The sequence below is a fragment of the Maylandia zebra genome, linkage group LG20 (assembly GCF_041146795.1).
Source record: "Maylandia zebra isolate NMK-2024a linkage group LG20, Mzebra_GT3a, whole genome shotgun sequence".
NCBI classification, from domain to species: Eukaryota; Metazoa; Chordata; class Actinopteri; order Cichliformes; family Cichlidae; genus Maylandia; species Maylandia zebra.
Window position 1 is genome coordinate 10,361,709 of NC_135186.1, and position 22,309 is coordinate 10,384,017.

General features: G+C 42.1%; 1 protein-coding gene and 1 long non-coding RNA gene across 2 annotated transcripts in view; one reads left to right on the forward strand and one right to left on the reverse strand.

Annotated features, from left to right (window-relative positions):
- The window catches only part of spen (spen family transcriptional repressor), a 27,477-nt gene extending 16,127 nt beyond the window's left edge, over positions 1–11,350 (forward strand). The window contains exons 9-15 of the mRNA XM_004570952.5: positions 1–16; positions 104–204; positions 291–8,091; positions 8,220–8,558; positions 8,646–8,840; positions 9,043–9,201; positions 9,324–11,350. The exon at positions 1–16 is cut by the window's left edge and continues 98 nt beyond it. Of these exons, the coding sequence (XP_004571009.2) occupies positions 1–16; positions 104–204; positions 291–8,091; positions 8,220–8,558; positions 8,646–8,840; positions 9,043–9,201; positions 9,324–9,455 (8,743 nt within the window). The 3' untranslated portion in view covers positions 9,456–11,350. The remainder of the gene's footprint in view (positions 17–103; positions 205–290; positions 8,092–8,219; positions 8,559–8,645; positions 8,841–9,042; positions 9,202–9,323) is intronic.
- LOC101484028 (uncharacterized) overlaps positions 1–22,309 on the reverse strand; it is a 55,386-nt gene that overhangs the window by 28,097 nt on the left and 4,980 nt on the right. The window lies entirely within an intron of this gene.

A 22,309-nucleotide genomic window follows, 5' to 3' on the forward strand; every position in this document is an offset into this window, starting at 1 on the left:
GGGGAATAAAATCAAGGCAAGTAAAAATATAGATTTTTCTCTGAAATTTCATTCTGTGTTATTGTGCTTGACACACTCTAACCAGCTTTTCTTCCTTCTTCAGGTGGACTTTGCAAATCAGGAAAGTCAGATGGCCTTCTATCGTTCAATGCAGGCATCTGGTCAGGATATTCGAGACTTTTATGATATTCTCTCTGAAAGAAGGTTTGTGAAATTGGCTTACAAAATAATTTGACTCCATGACTGTCTAATATTAAAACTGAACAGGATTTGTGGTTATTTCTTGGCAGGGATGATCGACGAACCCAATATGAGTTTCAAGCAGAAAGACAATATTATGAAAATGTTAGAACACCTGGAACGTACACGGAAGATCCACGTCGAAAATATCCTACCAGAAGTCGGGACTTCTACACTGAGTGGGACCCATATCAGGGAGATTACTATGATCCACAATACTTTGAAGACCCTCGGGAATATCGGGAATACAGAGCTGACCCTTATGAGCAGGACATACGTAAATACAGCTATCTGCAGCGGGAACGTGAGAGAGAAAGGGAGCGCTTTGAAACAGATCGTGGACGCGATCATGGAAGGAGGACCATTGAGCGTAGCCAGAGCCCATCTCACATTACCACTCGCCGACCTGCTAGCCCAACTGCATCTCCATCACTCTCTGAGAGAATACCAAGCGATTCAGACCGCCGTATTTGTTGTCGATCATCTGAAAGAAGTGGTAGCTGCAGTTCAATATCTCCACCTAGATTTGAAAAACTTGAAAAGGCACGCTCTGAAAAGTATAATAAAAGTGAAAAACTCGAGAAGGACAGAGTTTTTGAAATTGACAGTGGGAATGTGGTTGAAAAAGAAAAGAGGACTGGACGAAAAGAACGAGGAGACAAAGACAAAAGTGAAAAACAAAGGGTTAAGAAGCTTAAAATGGCGTCACCTATTATCCAGACATGTGAACCAGAACCTGAACTTGAAAGAGATGTTAGTCCTGAGTCTGTTCTGCGTAGTAAGGCCAGCAAAATCCAAAAAGAAAGCTCAAGTAAAGGGAGGTTAGACCTTCTGCCTTGTGTGGTGCAGTTAACACGAGTTAAAGAAAAAGAAGGAAAATTGATTGGTCATGTTGTCCAAGAAAAACAAATACAGAGGGGTGGGAGTGACAGTCCGAGACTGGCATCACCTCCAGCTGACCAGAGGAGTCCACCATTCCGCACAGAGCCATCAAAAATTGATATTGGTAAGCATGGGAAGGTTCCCAGAGACAAAAATATGCACAGTTCAGTGGAGGTCACTGACAAAGATGGTAAAATCAAAGCCAAAAAACATGGGAAATCTGAAATGGGATTTGACAGTGGCATTTCAGTGGATATTGACCGTCTAGCTGCAAGGAAAAGGCGTTTTGAAGACTCTGGTAAAGCTGATCGACAAAAGAGAACTTGTGAAGAGGACCTTGGTAGATCTGGACTTTATAAGCTGTGGAACAGTGCTAAGGAGACAGATTTGGATAAGAATCTTTTGATGAGAGGGATTCATAAAAAGGATCACCACAAAGAAAAATGTGTGCGAATGATTTCAGTTAATAGTCCAAAAGAAGGACAAGACAGTGATATCAACCCCGAAGGCCTTCCTCTGGAGCGGCACTCACAACTAGTGCAACTGGCTGAAGATTCTACAGATCAGTTAGACTCTCCCTACCTTAAAATGGATCTAGAGAGCTCAAAAAGGGAAAATACCTCAAGTTTTACAAAAATATCAGATGATAACGCTGTTGATTTGGACGAATTAAAAGAACAGAAACAAGTTATGCCTGAAAACGCACAAGGCAGAGCGAAATCCAGAGACTCTGATGGAGATGAACAATTTGTGCACATTGACCAGACTAATATTTGCACAAAACAAACGGAACACAGTCAACGGCTCAGATCCAAGCTAGGGGAGCCTGATAAGGGAGTCAAGTTTGACAACCAACTACATAGTGAGACTCGTGACTTTGAAAAGGATTATTTTGTTCAAGACTTTGAAAAATCAGTACCGGATGTGGCCAGTGATGATTTATTTTACTGTAAACGAAAGAAATTGGAGAATATTGACTTTGAAATACTCAAATTAAAAAGAGAGCGCAACTTTTCAAGTTCCCAAAAGTTCAATGAAGACATTTACACCATGTCATCATCAATAGGAGCTGCTCAGTCTTCTGAAAACGAGGAAGATGAAACAGCCCATGTCTCTTTGACAGGTACAAATAAAGAAAGAAAATCCTCTCCAACAGCAGGTGAGAAATTTTCACACACTGAGTCATTGAAAAACAGTTTGGACCTGATGCCTAGACATTTTCAGTCTTCTGACACTGAGCTACCAAAGCTTAACACGTCCTTGCTCGGATGTGATGAAGAGTTAATGCAGCACTGGGAAAGAGGGATAAAGCCTGATTCATTCAGAATGGAAATGGCATTCCAAAGTGATATTTCAAAGCATGAAAGCATTCGGAAGCGCCTTGGTCAGGATTTGGAACCTGGAGAAGTGCAGTCTGATTCCGATGATGATGGAGAAAACAAGTCCAAGTCAAATAGTTCCTTGTCCTACATCCTCAGGGATCGTGATAAGAGGATGACAGACCTGAAGCTTTCAGGCTCCTTGGAAAAGAATAAGTTTTACTCCTTTGCTTTGGATAAAACTATAACTCCTGATACAAAAGCACTCCTGGAAAGAGCCAAAACATTGTATTCTTCTAGGGAAGACAATTGGTCCTTTCTCCCTTCACGCTTTCCAGCCTCCCACAGGTGTTCAGATAAGGACAAGGTGGAACTAACACCTCGACCAATACCTTCTTGGTATATGAAAAAGAAAAAGATTCGTACTAACTCTGATGAAAAGCTGCATGACAAAAAGGAGGAACTTAAGCCACAGGACCAAGAGCGTCAGGAATTGTTTGCCTCTCGTTTCCTTCACAGCTCAATCTTTGAACAGGATTCCCGGCGTTTGCAGCATCTTGAACGTAAAGATCAAGATTTAGAAATTGGAAGTGGAAGGCCTTCGAACAAGCCAGTTGCTGCTGAAGCGGAGCCTGAATCTGCAGGAAGTGACATCCCACAAGAGCCAATAGTGCTTTTCCATAGTCGTTTTTTGGAGCTTCAGCAACAAAAAGACAAAGACCACCTTCCACCTGATACTGAGAAGGATTCATTAGTGCCAGACATAAAAAGAAATGAAGTTCAGAACTGTGATAATATCATACCTGATAAGGAACTGGAGCCAGTACAAAAGGCAGATGACAAATCAGCCAGCCCCTCATTAATCTCTACTGCCTTACCATTTGTTCCTTCCCCTAAAGAAATTTCACCACAAGAAAAGAAAGAAGTTTTAACTCCACCCTCAGATAAACCTGTGCCAGTTGTCAAAGAAGAAAAAGTAGAGCCAATCCTTGAGGTTTCGCAACCTCACTCTGTCGCCGTGGAAGACTTCAAACCTGTTGCTGTTAAGCTAAACAGATCCCCTTCACTTACTCTTTCAGAACCAGAAAATGAAACTGAAACAAAACCAGAGTTAAAAGAACTGAAGGTAGAATGTGGTGATAGTAAAACAGCGGAACATACTCCCATTGTGGAAGATAAACCTCCAACTCCTGGTGGTTCCCTGGGTGGTTTTGAAAGAGAGACTACAGAAATCACTTACTCTGACTGCCCAAAGATGGAAGAAAAACCTGAAACTATGAAGTCAGAACCTGAAACTGAAAATCAAGAATCAAAAGACTTTGAGGAATCTCAGAAAACCGAAACCGATGGTGAGGTGTGCATGCCAGAACTAGAGGCTGAAATAAAACCGTTACCAAATCGCAGACAACCCAAGAGTAAAAGGGCAAAACCGCTGTCAGTATTACGAACTACACAACCTTCCCAAATTGCTGCCACTGAAAAACCTGCAACACGTAAGAGTGAACGGATTGACCGAGAGAAACTCAAAAGGGCTTCATCTCCTCGTGCAGAAGCACCAAAGACATCAGTTGACTCTAAAACAACATCCAAGTCACCAATACATGCATCAGACTCTGAACAAAACATCGAGTCAAGTTTGATCCATGGGAGAACACGTCGGCGAAACGTAAGGTCAGTCTACGCCACACTACATGAAGACGACCAAGCTGGCAAAGAGGTAGTTGAGTCACCACGCTGCATGCGCAAACGTGGTGCTGATAAAGAACCAATACAGCAAGATGTTCAAATTTCTACCAATGCTAGACGTGGACGCCCACCTAAAAGAGGCATCAAACGAGGAGAAGATGTTTCACCAGTAAAGGTTGATCAGAAGAAACTGATGGAAGAAGACACTGAGGCGTCATGTACAGTAGATGTTGTGAAAGCCTCTGAGGGCTGGCGTTCACCCCGCACCCAGAAGCAGCAGCAAACACCTCAGACTCCATCTCCTCCAACTAACAAGAAAGGAAGTAGAGCAGACAAACTGTCTGGGAGCACGACAGAGCTAGCTGAACAAGATGATATGGCAAGTCAAAACGAGCCAGAGCTTAAGCCTAAAACTGAACCGCTTGGCAAGTTATCAGAAAGGGTGGAAAATCCAAACTCAACAGTGCACAAAAAAGAAAAGGAATTAAAAGATGGTGGAAAGAAATCTGGTGATGTCGATGATGAAAAGCTAGACATTGGCCCCTTAGAGAGGAGACAGCAGCCTGAAAAGAGTGCAAAAGTTAAAACACCAAGGTTAAAACGTAACACCAAACAGATAGCTGAAGACAAATCACACAGTTTAAAAAATCTCGAGATCCGTGTTAGTGTTGATGATGTAAAAGGTTTACTCCGTTCAGAGGATGATGAGCTTGAGACCTTTGAAGCTCCAGCTATTACAAAAACTAAGACAGCACTACAAGATAATGAAGGAATAAAAACAATAGACCAAATTCCAAAAGATTCAAAAGAGCTCGCTGCACAGGATAAGGAAGACTCAGAATCAGAACTTCCAGCTGATCCAGCTGCTGCATTATTAGCACGACAGATGGAATTAGAGCAGGCAGTCGAAAATATTGCTAAGCTTACAGTGGAGCAGCCTTCTCGACCATATAAAGAGCCACCTTCAGAGCAAACTACGATATTGCCTCCTGTTGCAGTGGAACCAGAGAGTGAAGTTGAGGAGGAGAAGCGAGCTAATCCTGCTAGTGAAACTGAACTTGCAGCTGCTATTGATTCAATTACAGCAGAAGAAACATGTGTAGATGCAGAAAGCTTCACATCTCCTCCCACTTACACTGCTCTTATTCCCACCCCTGAATCCTTGATATCCTCCTCCTCCAATGAGATTATGGAACCTGAAACACACATGGTGATCAACAATATTCTTGCCGGGGATTTAGATGATGGTCCTGTGACACCAAGCTCAAATCGGCCAGGGGCAGAATCTAAGGCAGCTGAAGATCCCATTTTACTTGAAACACCCAGGAAAACCGGAAAAGTTAGAGCCAAAACCCCAAAAAAGCCAAGAAGTCGTAAAGGGGCAGGTAACAGAAAAGGGGATGCTGCTGAAGAGGTTTCTCAGTCAGAGTCCACTCCAGTCAAGTTACCTGAATCAATCCCAGAAGACCCAGAAACCAATAATTCAAAAGCAGTCACTGTTACAGCTGCGGCCACTTCAGCAGCCTCTGTAGTCACTGCTGTTGCTACTTGTAGGCGAGACTTAACAAGTGCCATAACGGTCGACACACCCAAAGAGGCAGAACAGCCCGAGGTTGAACAGCCTGTGCCTAAAGAATCTGCTTTTCATTCTGGCACAAACAGTATCTCCAGTGTTAAAAAGCACCCCCAAGCAGCAGAGCCATGTACTCCTACATTTACCCCTGCTCCTGCTTGCACACAACCTGTATCCCAGTTAAGTGTACCTCTGTTGCGGCCTGCCAAAGTGCCACTTTCACCTGACTGGCCTCAGAGATCTGAAGAAAGCAGAATCTATGTTGCCCCTTCAAGTCATGTAAAAGTGGTAACTCCTTCAATGCAAGCATCAGCTGCACTTGGAACCCCTGCAGCAAATCCTCCAATGCCTCCAGACACCAAGGCCTCTGACATTGACCCCAGTTCAAGCACGTTAAGAAAAATTCTGATGGAACCTAAATATGTGTCTGCGTCAAATAGCAATTCTATACCTACCACTATAGTCACACCAGCACTGTCAGAGCCTTCACGGATGTCAGAGAATGAAAATCCCTCTGATGCAGTGGGTTCAAGACAGTTACATTCTGAAGAGAGGCCACCATTACCTCCCCAGCCCATGCATCATAAACCATCTCCACTGACAGAGTCACAGCAGAACTGTGGAGAGAAAAACCAGCATACAATTATTTCTCCTGCTACCTCAGTAATAAGTCGAATTCCAATGCCTTACGATACAGAAGAAACTCCACGTATTTCATTAAGCAACCGAAGCATTGGCCTAACCATTCCCAAGCAAAAATTCAGATCAAACTCCAATGAGAACAGCCGATGCCTTGCTATGGATATAGTAGAAGATGGGACAAGAGGACGCTCTGTTGTCGAAAGCACTCCATACATTACTGGTTCCAGTCCTGGCCTACGGGTCAATACATCTGAGGGTGTTGTCGTACTCAGTTATTCAGGTCAGAAAACCGAAGGACCTCACAGGATGAGAGCCAAAATTAGTCAGATTCCTCAAGCCAGTGCTGGTGATATAGAGTTTCAGCAATCTGTTTCCAAATCTCAATTAAAACAAGACCCAGTCATCTCATCATCCCAGTCACCTACTCCCAAAGCAGCCCCAACTCCTTCTGGTTATGGTCACACAGGAGTCCTTTTAGCCGGCCAGTCGTATAACTCTCAACCTGTTATTTCTAGTACCAAGCAGGAGAGTTTTGGATCTGACAAATCTGAGACTCCATATCACACAGCCCCCCAAGGCAGTGTAGTAAAGATGTTCCAGCAACCAGTTAGTTCTTCTCAAGTCTTAATGTACAACCCACCTGTGATACAACAACAGCATGGCAAGAGAGGACTAGGGTCAGAGCCTCTGTCGAAAAAGATGGACCCTGGCAAAGCTGCGCAGCAGTCTAATCTCAGCCCAGTCACACACCACCCATCACTTTCTGGAACCCGCATGAGCCCCAGCCCTGGCATTGTAAATGATCGCTCAGCTCTGCACCTTAAGCAAGAACCACAGTCTCCACGAACAGCTGTTCACTCTCCTTCACCTTTTGTCAAAGCCTGTCCTCCAAGCAGTTCTCCTATCGGCACATCTGTTGTTCTGACTCATGGCATGCCACCAATGCCTAGCTATCATTCTGCGATGCATCACTCGCACTCAGAACAGTCCTCTGTCATAATTCAACCTCACAGTGTCACTCAGTCAATGGCTCATGATGCCAGGATGAACACCCCACCGATGCCTGGGATAAATTATGGAAGACGAGGTGATTCGCTGTCTGCGCCGCTTCCGGGGTCTCAACAGCGCTCAAACCCACAACAGCAAAATGTCATTCGAGATATGGTTCTGCACTGTCATTCAAGTCCCCAAGGTTCAGTATCAAGTGGTGGTGGCAACAGTGCAAGTGAAGAAGAGCCTAGACACTTTAACCAAGCACTCAGTAGACCTTCAGTTCCCCAGCTGCAGTCAGATGTAATGATGATTCACAGTGATCACAGAGGACTTCACCCAAACATACGCATGGAGCAGTACAGAGACATGCACCAGCGCATCCTCATGCACCAGCAACGGGGTGAACAGGCTGCTGTAGAGGCAAGACAGTCACGCAGAGACTCGGAGACTGGAACAGCATCTTCAGGCAATATCTCTGGACCTTCAAAGAGTCCTATTTCGGGGAAGAGCATTGACCTTTCTGCAAAGGAACCTCTCAAACCACTCGAAGGAAAGCTTATCCATCCAAACTCCAGTGAAAGCAGAATCCGAGGAGTCCATGCATCTAGTCCTGTCATGGTGTCGCCTCACCCTCATGGGGTTCACCTAATGCATCCAGGTGGTGCAGGCTCCTTTCCAGTTTACAGGGACATTCGAGGCTTCTCATCCCAGTTTTCACCACACAACCTGACTAACCAAGGTGTTACATCTTCACAGGTGAGTTAAGATGCTTTAATGATTACATTTGTGCAAATAATACTACTACTATACATTTTCAACTTAACAAGCACATTTAAACATATACATAAAATGTATGATGTCTCTTGCTGGGTTCGGACTATCAGGTACCTCCAGATACTGAACTGGGTAACCGTGGTAAAATGTCTCAGTCCCATGGGTGTGGAAGTGATTCCAAGTCTGAGACCTCCCACCTTCGCCATGCTACCTCTTCGGACCTCTCACACATTTCCCGAATACAGGGGGATACAGTCTCACCCTCATACCAGTCTCCCATGATGTCCCCTATGGGTCTTACACACAAGTCAGATCTATCTCTTCAGAAAGGCCCTCCAGCCTTCCTGTCTACTTCAGCAGTGCCCTCTTCGACTTCAGTAAAGCCACGGCCGGATGCCAAACTGGAACATTCAGGACATCATTCCGTTGACATGGTGCAGCTATTGACGGTAAGAAGAATGACAGACCAGCTCTTTGGTGACGTGTAGAATTTATTTTCAGGGAAAATAAAGACGTTTTTTCTTTTCTTCATGCAGAAGTATCCTATCGTATGGCAAGGCCTGTTGGCATTGAAAAACGACCAGGCTGCTGTCCAGTTACATTTTGTTTCCGGCAACAACATGCTGGCCCAGCGCTCCCTTCCACCCCCAGAGGGAGGTCCTCTTCTCCGTATTGTTCAAAGGATGAGGCTCGAGGCTTCCCAGCTGGACAGTGTGGCACGCAGAATGACTGTAAGTATTTGATTTCTGCTACCTTTGAACAGCAGGTTCTAAAATTTGGTTGAATATAGCTTTAATCAGGACCCTGACTTTGAAGAACTGACTAAAACGATGGATCTATGAATTAATTAAGCAATAACGTAAGAGAGTGCCATTATCTTTGTTTATATACATATATATACATTTTAAGATTAAAACTTGATATGTGTGGCAGGTGGAAAATGACTACTGTTTGTTACTGGCTCTACCCTGTGGTCGAGACCAAGAAGATGTCCTTGGTCAAACCCAAGCCTTGAAAAGTGGCTTCATCACATACCTGCAAGCTAAACAGGCAGCTGGCATCATCAATGTGCCCAACCCTGGCTCTACTCAGGTTTGACTTTAGGCATTTTATGTTTTTATATTTTCACATTTTACTGTGTTGTAAGACAGCTAAGATGTTGAAGATGTTGCTCCTTCTCTCATCATGTTATTTTTTCTTCTTTGGGTTTACAGCCAGCTTATGTGGTTCAGATTTTTCCACCATGTAAATTCTCCGAGAGCCACTTGTCACGTCTGGCCCCGGACCTTCTCAACAGCATATCCAGCATTTCCCCTCACCTCATGATTGTCATCGCCTCTGTTTAATTACCTCCATTTTTTTTCCTGAACTAAGCCAACACCAGCCCTTTTGGACTCATCCAGTTTGTTGGAAGCTGGAATTGCCTCATATTTTTATGAGTTGGACTTCTTTTTACGAAAAAAACAAAACAACCTAATTTAGCATGAACTCACCTTTTCTCCTTCACTTCACCAAGTCCTTAAGTCACCCAGTGATGTTGAATTCCAAAAACTATACCTTTCTGAAAAGGATATGAAGGGTTGAGGGGGATTTTATTTTTGGATGAGGCTTTGCTCATTTCATTCTTGCCATTTTTGGAGGTGTTGTGCATAGCCTTTTTTCTTATTCATAGCATTCATTAAGCTGTGGATGGATACCTTCGTATGGGATATTTTTTATCTTCATAAAAGTGATTGTGATTTTTTTTAAGACTATGTCAGAAGTCATTGCACTATGTTGAAGAAATTGTGAACTTTGTACAGATTTGAGTATAAAATGATACATGTTATGGACTAATTCTTGTGATCACATCAGTCATGCTTGTGCAAGATAAAAGAAAATCATTGCCTGGAAAAACGATCAATCAAGATCAGTCATACATGCTTTTGCTTATTCACCATCAGCAAATTTCTACTTAATTTCTGGACTCAACTCTCCATCCCAAAGTGTTCCCTGCCCCAGGAACTCGTAAGGGGACGATTAGAGTTGTACAGTTTACACTCAATGCCTCAACAGGGGACTATATAAAGAATATTTAATTAGTTTATTTTTGTTTGCATCTTCTTTAAGCCTAAAGGTATTGTTGACAATTGTGAAACTGTAAATATTATAAATATTTAAAGACTGAAGCAATGTGGAGAGACCAAGTGAATATTTTACAAGACAGATCATCAGATCTTTCTTTGGACCGGGACAGGGATGGGGAACAGCGGGGGAGGATCTGTACAAGATTACCGATTGATATTTGCCCCCAAAAAAACAACAACAACAAAAAAAACTTGATTTTGTGCCAAAACATTTTTTTGCTAATACTCAACACGCGCAATGTATCTAAAACATTTGATCAGAACATATTTTCATATGTGACTTTGTATTTTGTCATCCGGAGGGCAGATTTGATTCCTTTTTTTGTATTGTTCATAAACCTTTCTCTGTTATTACAGTGCTTTTACATGATGGAACTCTGTGTTCATTTCAAAAGGACCATTGTACTGTAGGGTTTGCAATTCTGCTCCTATTCCTGTTTTTATTCTCCCCCCATGTGGTCCTGTACTGCCCCCTGCTGTCTGAAAAACAACTCTCTTACTTATTAGGCACTGCATCTTGAGGTCATTTATCCACGACTTCATAGCAGATATGCATGCTTTTATTTTTCAAATTCTAAAAAGCTAAAGTAGGATCATAAAGGCAAAGAATGTGACTTAAACTTGACATCAAGCCGCTAATGGATGTGTTAATCATCTGTCTCCACCCCTCCCCTTAATTGTGTCCTTGAGCCAAGCTGTAAATACTGATCTCCTTAATCTGTGCTCTCGTGTATTTTTCTCTCCCCCCCCCTTATAACTGTCTTTCTTCAGGGTCTTTCTTTTTGTTTTGTGCAACAAAACAACGCAGTCTGAAAGAGACGGGAGAGGAGGTGAACCGATGCTGAAAGTAAAAACCATGCTTGTCAGTTTTGTGTTGTAAATATTTCTATGACTGCAAGCTGAGTACTCTCATGGTTATGTTGAAGGCACTTATAATTTTTGATAAACAAATGAAAAGAAAAAAAAACTTCAAACAGCGATTAATATGAAAACTGTCTTTTGATCAACCTTCATTTTGAGTGTATTTTGCTGTTCCTCCATGAGGACATTTTAAACTGTAAAATAAATGGTTGTTTAACTTACTTCTGAAGATCATTAAATGGTCCGTAACTCTGTTTTTCTTCTTCTCCTTTTGTGATTTGTGAATCTGAAGGTACAGGTGAAGAAGGATTTCACCAGAGACCTTCAGTGCTTTAAACCTCAGCTTTAATGCTTCTCTAACATGTTGCAAAAGCTGCAAATGATTCAGCAATTAAAATGGTTAACAAGAGCGGTCTTACCTTGGATACCTTTGCATCTAGACTATTTCTTAATGTTCTTCCAGTATTCTTTCAATTTAGAATTTATTGATGAAAATATGACACAAAACGTACAATATTGTCTCTCCAGCAATGCAAAGACTCCAGATCTGAATGAACTGGATGAAGTTAGGCCAAACTCTAGTGAAAGTTTTCACATTTTGGATCAATCCTGCCACCAAACGGAAAAACCAGTCACAATTTTCTGGGCAGAGGTAGAAATACTTTACCTGGCATCCATCCATCAATCCGTCTTCTTGATGGGCATGTATACTCCAGACAGAAAGGTGGATTCAAGCCCAAACCGCTGCCCCAGCATGCTGGCTTACTCATTATTACAGTTGTTGCTGCGATGTTTACAGTGGTCAGAAGATGTCACTATAACACTAAACTACAAGGCTTATTTTCAAGCCATGGTACGCTTTGGGAGTGTGAATCAGACAACCACAGAAGGCAGTTGCAACATAAACCTACCCTGCAAGTATGAGTTTTCCTTCACATGACAGTACCTGTCCTGGAGCTTAGGTTTTCTACAGTGTTTGAATTAGAAACTGTCAAAGAAATACGTCCACCTAGGGAAGCAGAAGATCTTTGCTGAGACCTAAACAAAGACTTCATTGCAAATTGGTTGTATTTTCATGTATTTATTTATTCTAAAACTTGTGCATATAAACGTTTCTGTCTGTCTTGCTGGGGGAAAAATTCTAAACACAGGATCACTGTATTACTGCCGTAATGGATAAGGAGGATACAATCAGGTCAGCTCCTCCTGCATTATGATAACACACAGATGTTGACGGAAGCTGACAAGCTCCGTCACAGTTAACAGAAAAGAAATTGTATCAAATAAATAGGAGTGCTGGCATCTTTTAGACTCTTAGGCTGTTCTGTTGGGCAATGCGGTCAGGGAGGATCTCGATCTGTGCCAAATTCCAGGCAGGGTGATAAAGACCTATCTTCACTGACAGGCATAACAAGGAGTCCTGCAACCACTAAGCCTTGATTTCAACATACAGCGCGATATTGTATGAAGACATATAAAACACCGAGTGAGCCTCAATCCACAGAAGAACTATTAAAATTTGTCAGATATGCACAGAATCACACATCCGTGATAAAAGCAAAGGGCACTCACACCAAATAAGATTTTAATTTTGTTATTTTTTTGTTTTTATATTTACTGCAATTTACATAAAGTTATTTCAAACATGCGCCTGCACTGTTGTTGAATCAATCTCATTGCCTATAAATTCTGTCCAAACGTGAGTCTGAAAACCTCTTTGTGGCTCCGTCTTTAGAGCAGTGCTCAAGTGGATATGGAGCAAGACAAATGAGCACCATGGCTGTCAAAGCTGCAGTTACAGACTCATCCCTGAGGCAGGCAGCTCTATGGTTTTGGAGGAATTTTAAGACTGTGGCTGGAACATCAGGGTTTCCGGCTGCACCCGTCCAATTCGGGTGTATGCTAGTTGACAAATTCCCCAGAGGGAGGCCTGTGGGGATTTAGAGACGATTGGATTACTATTTGAGAAAGTTTGGTGGTTGGGGCTGTATTATCTCTCATTAATTTTGGAAGTACTCCTTAGGCAGGGAAGAAAATACATTCAAACACATGCAGGCGGTGATTTGATCAATATTAAATACAGTTTTTCATCAAGTGTAATGCATCACCTCAGTGCTTCTCAAAAAAAAAGGACAACAGCTGCTGAGAAGGGTAAAGGGCTCATACCCGAGCTTCACTCATTTTCTCCCTCCTGTCGTTATGCCTACAGTAGAAAGGACCAGAAAGAGGTGAGGCATAAGTGATTTAGTGGCCTGACAGGCCAAGACTTGGAATGTTAATTGACACCCTGTTCGCAGCGTGAGAAGAAGCAGGTCAGACATGACAGAGGAACACCAAGACAAGAAAGACTTCCGCTGATGCTCTCCACACACCCTCCTCCTTCACAATCGTGGTGCTTCTAAGATTACACACTTTGCCTTTGAGCGTTAGAGCAAAGTGCGTGCTTTTGTCCTTAAAGCGGGCCTTGTTCATATTTTAGAGCTGGTTTCCTCTTGAATACATTTCCACAGGATGACATTTTGAAAGTTCAGCTTTTGCCAGAAAATGAGAAGAATGTTGGAAATTTAGAGGTTCTTTTTTCAGAGACCGATAAGTGCTTGTTTTCTGGTTTGTGTCCTTTGCACAATGAGCTCCATGCATTCCACCATGTGGCTGTGAGACAATTTGTCCTTTCATGAGAGCGTAGAAAGGATACAGAGGAAAAAAATCATTTGCTTTGATTACTTTCTTGCACCTTTTAAAACCATTTGGGTGAAAAGAATTCTTAGTGCATTGCTTCCATCATGGGGACCTAAACCACCAGCCACTGCAACAAGGTTAGCGGTTAGTGCAACTGAAGTTTACTGTGGGATACATCAGCAGTGATGATTTAGTTTTAGTTCAGTTTCTTAAGACGCCCATTAACTATTCTTCCTGGTGTCATAAATCTTTATTTTTAGACAGTGCACTAAAAAACATATGCACACACACAAAATCCAACTGTGATCAAAAGTCAGACCAAATAAACATTTTAAAGGTTTTCTAAACCCAGTTTTATTGCTTTCTTGCATTAGCTGTATTGCCAGTGAATAGCTGTGTATAAAACTGTTCTTTTAATTTAATTGGTTCTTGATATGGTTGATAAAAAATGTTCTCCTGTAGCCTGTCTGTTAAGCTATTAATGTCCATCTGCACATAAATGCGCCTTTTGATGCAAAATGATTGAAACTGCTGCAAGAATAATGCTTGTAATAAACACAACTAAAGAAAGTAATCTATTTTTGCAGTTAACCTAATAAGACAATTATGCATTGTTACAATATTTGTAACCCACGCTCAAAAACTGTTTTGACAAGGACACTGTAACCACCATGCTTTTGATTAAGGATCTAATGATAACACATAAGAACTCATTTAAGTTCTTCTTTAGCTTCTTTTTGAACTGAAGCCTGAAATGTGTCCAAGGCGCAGACCTGTTGTGGAGTGGATAAAGGCACTCCTGTCGTCAGCTTGGTGCTTCTCACCAGATCTCATCATGTCAGATCTACAGAGTCCGGTGTCATTATTCAGGTCATGATGAGCCAGGTAGTAATAAAGGTTACACAGGGATTACTTGTGAGCCAGCAAGTAATCCCTGTGTAACCTCTGTTGCCTCAGAGTGTTCTAAATGTCCCATACAGAAAACAATACTGAAACAGCCACTCACAGAAAGTGAACATGACTGATTTCCCTGTTAGGCTGATAAGGTACAGTAATACATGTGTTTGTTTATTATCCATGCATGGAAAAAAAATTACCAAGGGGAATATGCGAGATATAAACACTGACTGGAGCCTGAGTGTAAATGCTTTAATCCAAGCAATATATTATACGCTTTAAAAAACAAACGAACTGGAATGTGTTAGATAAGATATTATTTTAGTGTTTTAGTGAACCTATCAAAGCATTAAAGATAGGAAGAACAAGAGCCAAAGGTCATGTAGATAAATACACAAAGGCTCTATTAACTACATTAAAGTTTACAAGTTAGCTTTTTATATTTCCATTAGGTTCCATTAGATTATGAATTCTTAAACACTCCTTGGTGCACTTTTTTATAAAGTCAATTTATCTTTCTGCCCTGTAAATATGACCAGTTTTCAGAGAGTGAGTGTGACACATTTATAATAACTGTCCATGTGTAGGAATGTTTCTCCAGACTGAAGAGGAGAGGTCGGTGCCAGACGGGCACATATATTGTGATCTCTCCGCTTTACAATGCACAAGAGTCAGAAATGGATTAAGTGACTTACAGGGTCACAGTACACATTAGGTGTGGACAGGCTGCAGTGGAGTTATAAAGGCCTCACCCTGGTGACTCAAGCCTCATAAACGCAGCACCTTCCCCTGACATTGTGGCTCGGTGGCCTACTTGCAGTTCAATGTCTGTATCAGATGTGATGCATACATTTTCATATTATGTTTCTCACTTTGAATGCCTGCTAATGTAATGAAAAGTATGCAATGCTGATAAACACATAACATTGACATGAAAATCAGAGTTCCAAGTGTTTATGTCTTTTACATTTCACGCATTCAAATGATATATTTGGCACCTGATCTGAAATGCGGTCTTTGTCTTGATGGTCTGGAAATAATTCAGATTTCTGTAACGCTTTTTATACAACTCGACAAATGTTTTATTACTAGCGTTACTAATCTGTAAGAGTCAAAACATGGTTACTAGTACATTATCAGTCTAGGAATTTATTCAGTGAACTTCCAGAGAGTCACGCTGTGGAGTTCTTTAAAGGGTTGCGTGATGAGAATTGGCAGAATATTCAGGAGAGTGCGTCATTCATGGGACAAATCAGCTCAACAGTAAAAACAAAGTGCTTATCTTATATCTTGTTTAAAAATAAGTCATGTCAGAGGAGGCAACGCTCTACATCATGCTGAGTGAAAGAACTCAAATGTTCACACTCTGTTTCTGATATCAGAGTTTTATCATGCAAGCATGTGTTTCCCGTTTTATTTTTAAAGTCCTTCGTTTTCGTGAAATTCCACTTCCTGGTCTCGTCTCCAGCTTTGCTGCCCATTCTCCCACCTCCTGCCAGCCCTGTGCCTCCTCCTGCCCCTGGCGTCTGCCACTGTCAGCCCCTTGCACTCCTCAGTTCTCCTCGGGCCTTTGCCATGTTGTCTTTGGCTTCCTTGTGTGTTCAAAGCTTTCTTGTGCGGGGGAATAAAAACCTTAAATTCTGAAGAATCATTATATATCCAGTGTCTGCATATAAATACTTTTGAGAAACATTGCAACATGTTTCAATGGTACTTCAAAACTAACCAGTCCTAGGGTTCCAAAGGTTCTGCAAAACTTACTGCGTTTACAGTACTTTTAGTTTTCTGAAGGTTCTTAGATGTTGGTGCAAGAAACTAAAAAGGCTGGTCCCATAAAAGTCCCTGTGACATCATTAATGGTTCTCTAAATGTGGTAAAAACATACTGTAGAGACTAGTGTAGTGTAGAGGGAACATCCTGACTAAAAGTCCTCTGAATGTCCACCAAATAACAACCTACCACTACCTGGAACTTGGGTGGCTGTAGCTCAGGTGGCAGAGCAGGTCAGCCACTAATCAGAAGATCGGTGGTTCGATCCCGCGCTGCCTCCTGGCTGCATGCTAAATATCCTTGGGCAAGATACTAACCCCATGTTTGCCTACTGGTGGTGGTCAGAGGGCCCGGTGGCGCCAGTGTCCGGCAGCCTCGCCTCTGTCAGTGCGCCTCAGGGCAGCTGTGGCTACAACGTAGCTTGCCATTGCCAGTGTGTGAATGTGTGTGTGACTGAATGTAGTGTAAAGCGCTTTGGAGTCCTTAGGGACTGAGTAAAGCGCTATACAAATGCAGGCCATTTACCTGGATGCCTGAGAACCTACACAGACACATGTGAAATGTCACCTACATTCAGCAGCCACTTTGTTAGGTACACATGTTTAACTGACAATGCAGTTACTTGGCAACAACTCAATGCATTCAGGCATCTAGACATGATCAAGATGATCTGATGAAATTTAAACCGAGCATCAGAATGACAAATAAAGGTGATTAAAGTGACTTTGAATGTGGCATGGTTGTTGGGTTCTGAGTATTTCAGAAACTGCTCAACTTCTCGGCTCTTTGTGCACAATTATATCTAGAGTTTACAGAGAATCGTCAAAGAAAGAAAATATCGTGTCGGTTCTCTGGGTAAAAACTTCCTCGTTGATGCCAGAGATCAAAGGTGAATTCTCTTCTGCTTATTCTTATTGAGGTCATGGGGGGGTGGAGCATATCCCAGCTACAGTAGGAGGAGAGATGGGGTCTGATGCAGGGCTAACACAAAGACACAGATGACCATTCGCACTCACATTCACACCTATAGGCAAATTTAGAATCACCAAACGAGCACGGGGAGAACATGCGAACTCTACACAGAAAGGACCCGGCCAGATGGTGGCTTTGCTTGCAGCCCTGCTGTGAGGCAACAGTTCTAACCACCATGCTACTGCGCTGCCCTTTAGCATTCAGTTTTATTTACATAGTGTCAGCTCACAGCAACAGTCATCTAAATGTACTTTATATTGTAAGGTAGAGACCCTACAGTCTTACAAAGAAACCCTAACTATCAGTCATACCTATGAGAAAGCTGATAGGAAGGCCACTTTAACTCAAATAATCACTCGTTATAACCAAAGTATACAGGAAAATGGTTGAAACCTTGAAGCATATGGGCTACAGCAGCAGAAAAATATACCACCCTGTCAGCTAAAAACAGAAACTGAGGTCACAGTTTACACAGGAACTCACCAAAATTACACAATAAAAGATCAGAAAAACTTTGCCTGGTCTGATGCGTCTTAGTTTCTCTGCTGTGACATCTTCTGATGGCTGCTTCCAGCAGGATAACACGCCACGTAACAAAACCCAAATCATCTTGAACAAGACCATGATGTCACTGCCAACAGATCTCAATCTGACCTGGTACTAACAAGGTGAATCTAATACAGTTGGTACTGAGGGTAGATCTCATTAAACACTGACAGTGCTGCACACGTGACCAGGTTATCGCCTTTGAGTCAGCCAAATGAGGGTCTTCAAAACTATCGGGAGCTCTTTAACCAAAGCCAAGTGACATTAAAAAATGTTAAAAAGTAACATTGTTACTGCCAGAAGGATTGCTGGCAAACTAAAGAGTTTAAAAAGAAAAGTTGGACTTTCATCCAAATGCACCAGTGTGTTCATATGCTTCACCAGTAAATTTCAAAATAAAGCAAACACTACACATGTAGCGTAAGCATAAAACATGTCAAGTCACTACGAGTTACCACTGCATCAGAATTAGCAGGCAGTAAATATAGTACTACGGTCCATATAGTTACAGTGTGTGTGTGTTGTTCCATTCCTTCTCCAAAGCGGTAGAGTCTGAGTCGTGATCTGGCCCCAGGGAGATGTGAAGCCGATTTGTGGTTGTTTCACTTTTCAGGGAAAATAAAAGACGGGCTTGTGTGTTGCTGTCTTTTTTTCCAGCCTCCATCTATTCTGAACTTAACCACTCTCCGCCTCCAGAACCCAGTCTGTCAGCCACTGTGATTAAGTGTGAGAGACTCGAGATTATGCCTCAGGCATTCGAGTGGCAAAAGTGGACGCAGGTCACATGAGGCGAGCGTATAGTTTGTATACTGTGTATGCAGGTCTGACTCACTTTCAAATACAGTTGGTTTCCAGGGAGGGACAACAATAAGCTTTTATGCCATCCTGGATGTGCTGATTGTTTGCCTGCTTAACGTTGAGCACACTCTCAGTGAAAATGACAAGGTTTGGAATTTTTTTAAGACTGGAAAATACAAAAGTATAATTAAGGAAGAGATAAAGCACAAAGGAAGCCATTTAACTGTCAGGATTCCTCAGCAGCTTTTCCCCCTCTCACTCTCTCGCTCCCATTGTGTGTCTGTGTGTTTGTTGGTGAGCTAATTGTTGCTGCATAACTGGCTTGTGAATCTCCGCTGCTAAGCATCCAGGATACTAACAAGTTATAAGCTGTTTATAGGAATATTACTGCCGCCCTCAAACCTCAACCATGTTATGATTTATAGAAAGCTGTGGTCTCACCAGAGATTTAGGCAATTACCAAAGTCTAGTTTCATACAGATTTATGTCTTGGAGAGAGTCTCTGGAGCCTTTTAAGTTGTATAAACTGGAATGCTGCAACTCTGATAATAATACTTAGCCATTTGGCGCTCTTAGAAGGAGCAGAAGAAAGTAAGTCAGTTTCTCATTTGTTCGGCGAGCCTCTTCCAATTTCACCCATAACTTTTCAAGCAAAGAACGACCCTTTCATGGCTTGAAGTGAAAAACAGTGCTACCTAAACTCTGAGACGTTTAAGGGTGCTACTAATTATCTCCAGATGATGTCTTCATAACATCCTTGACGAGCATACTCCCCCAATGTCCTATTAAAGGGCAAAACACATGGCATATACTCATCGACGAGTGCCACTGTTCTGCTCGTTCTTATCATGATCAGGATTCGTCCTTGGATGCAGTTATTTTGTATCATAGTCAACAAGATGCCTCTCTTTCTATTTCCTTAAAGGGACAGCTTCTTCTTCTATTAGCTGCTTCTTTAAGGATCATCTACCTGCATCTGACCCTATCCCCAGCATCCTCCTCTGTCGCACCAGCCCTCTGCTTGTCCTCCTTCACTACATCCATGAATCCTCTCTGTGGTCTTCCTTCTTTTCCTCCTGCCTGGCAGCTCCATCTTCAACATGCATGGTCCAATATATTTGCACTATGCCTCTCAATATAATCACTAATCAGTCTAATGCACTCATTTCTAATCCTGTCACTCCTGGTCACTCCCTTTGAACATCGTAGCATCGTCAGCTCTGCGACCTCTACGTCATGCCTTTTTATTAGTGTCACTGTCTAGAGGTGGGCGGATCGATAGCATCAATACAAACTCTGGCATTGGTATCGGATCAGTGACTGGATCACTACTTTGTTTCTATCATTTAGATCAGTATGTATCCCACATACATACCTCAAACATGCACAGTAAAAAATGTTTGAGCCTTTTCACATCTATTTTATTTACACCTTATACTACTTAAAAAACAGAAGTTGCCCCTCAGTGCTTTAGAGACAGCCACATTTAGGTTCCAGATTTCCACAAAACCCAGTTTCAAAATACACAAAAAGCTGAAAGGCGTGTTTTGTTATGTTAACTAATTATTGTGGAAAATAAAAAGTGATTCATTGGTCATTAAAACGTGTTCAGAATTTGCAAATTGAATGTGATTCATCTCATAAGTCATGACACACTCCTCTCTTCTGCATAAACTACCTTAATGAGTTAAAAATATTGGCATTGATGTCGGCAATTCAGGCGCTGTATTTACTGGGTATTGGGTCAATACCAAAGTTTGCATTATGGCACAGCACCACCACTGCCTCCACACCACACATCATCATCATCATCATCGGCGGGTTTCACTGCTGTTATAAACCTTCCAAGATGGTAGTGAGACCTGCCACAGCCTATGGGGGACAAGAAGCCAGTGTACTCCGACTGCCGATCCCAAGCCTGAAAGAGATGGGGGAGGGTTGCCTTTGGCATAAAGTCTTTGCCAAATTAAATATGTGAATCATCAAGAGGGGCATTTTCTTCAAGACAGATCATGTAAGAACGTTTTTCACATAAAGCTCGACTTAAATAGCCTCAATAATTGCTTGACTCAACTGCGACTTGGTTGTTAGGTGTTCGTGGTTACTTCTTATTTAAGCTGCAGGCAATTTGTACAACACAAAGGAGTTTCAAAGAAAACTCTCAGAATATGAGCGGTTGGATTATCCCGCTTATCCCGACACGTTTTAAGAAAAACATTATCTGTTATTCTTTAATTATTTGATCATCGTGGAAGTTTTACCTTAAATCCCAAAGAACTGATTAGCAAATGCTAAAGTTATATGTTTTGTACCACAGTGCAACTCACACATTTCCAGCTGATTAAGTGAATGAATGTGAACTAATTAATTATGATGTTTTAACCAACAAGTACAATTTTCTACTCCAAACCTGCTGAACAACCAAAGACTAAGGCAGATGTGCACAATGGAAGTACAGTGGTAGTTGAAGTTACTTATTCCACATAAAAGATCATATTATTAAACAAAAAATGAAGTTCAGTTATGTAATTTTTTTAAATGATTTTCAGCATTTGGGAGTCAATGTCAGGTATATCGCAAAACTTCAGCAGATAAAATCGCAACTATCTGCATGGCTGTGCACCATAGAGGTATTTATGAAACACAACTCAACATCTCACTATTAAATCAATAGCTTATTATTAAATACGCTCAAAAGAAAACTGGTTAGTCAGAGTGAGCAGGTTATGCGGGTAATCGGAAATCGTCTCAGTTACGGATGAACTTGCTTTGAGACCGGTGAGAAAATAGTTTGTAGGACTGAGAAAATCTTCCCAGGAACATGTTTGGGCTGGTAATACAAAAGACAAAACTATGCAGTTCAAAAATGCAGCCATTACAAAGCTTATTTTCTCTTTTATTCCCCGTCTCACGCCCACGCTATCTATGTGGCCTCCTCGGCCTCACAGGTGCATGCAAAGATTTGCTGTGGTATTTGGTGTTTGTTGAAAGAGATCAACAAGCAAGGACAAGCTCTCTGCGAAGCAGTCCTGACAGCCCGACATCATTCCACGAACAGCTGTCACGCTCGTTGTCTCCTGCACCACCTTCACCCTATTCGGCCAGCGCCTACGGCACCCCATCAGCGCTGATGCACACTCGCTGTCAAATATGGCAAAGAAGTAAAAAGGCACAGATTGCACCTGAATGTGTACAAGCACACACTGTGCATTCCCACTCTTGAATCTGTAGATGTGACAGCTGCAGGGAGGGCTGTCCAAACACAGCCACTTCTGACAGCACTTCAAGTGAAAGTGAGCATGTGGAGGTTTGTAGTAATTTGCCATCTGGAGGGTCACTTTTGGTGTGTTTAAGGTGGCAAAAGGTTAAAAGACTGGAAGTTTCAGTCATCTGCGACGAAGGTAACAGTCGGCTAAGAGACGTGCGCTCCTCTCTATACAAGAAAGCAAAGTGATACCATCTCCAGTGATTTGGCATTTTTGATCTGCCCACACACATACATGCCTCGCCTTGCATTATTATGTCATTGCAGCCCACCTCCTTCTGTAATT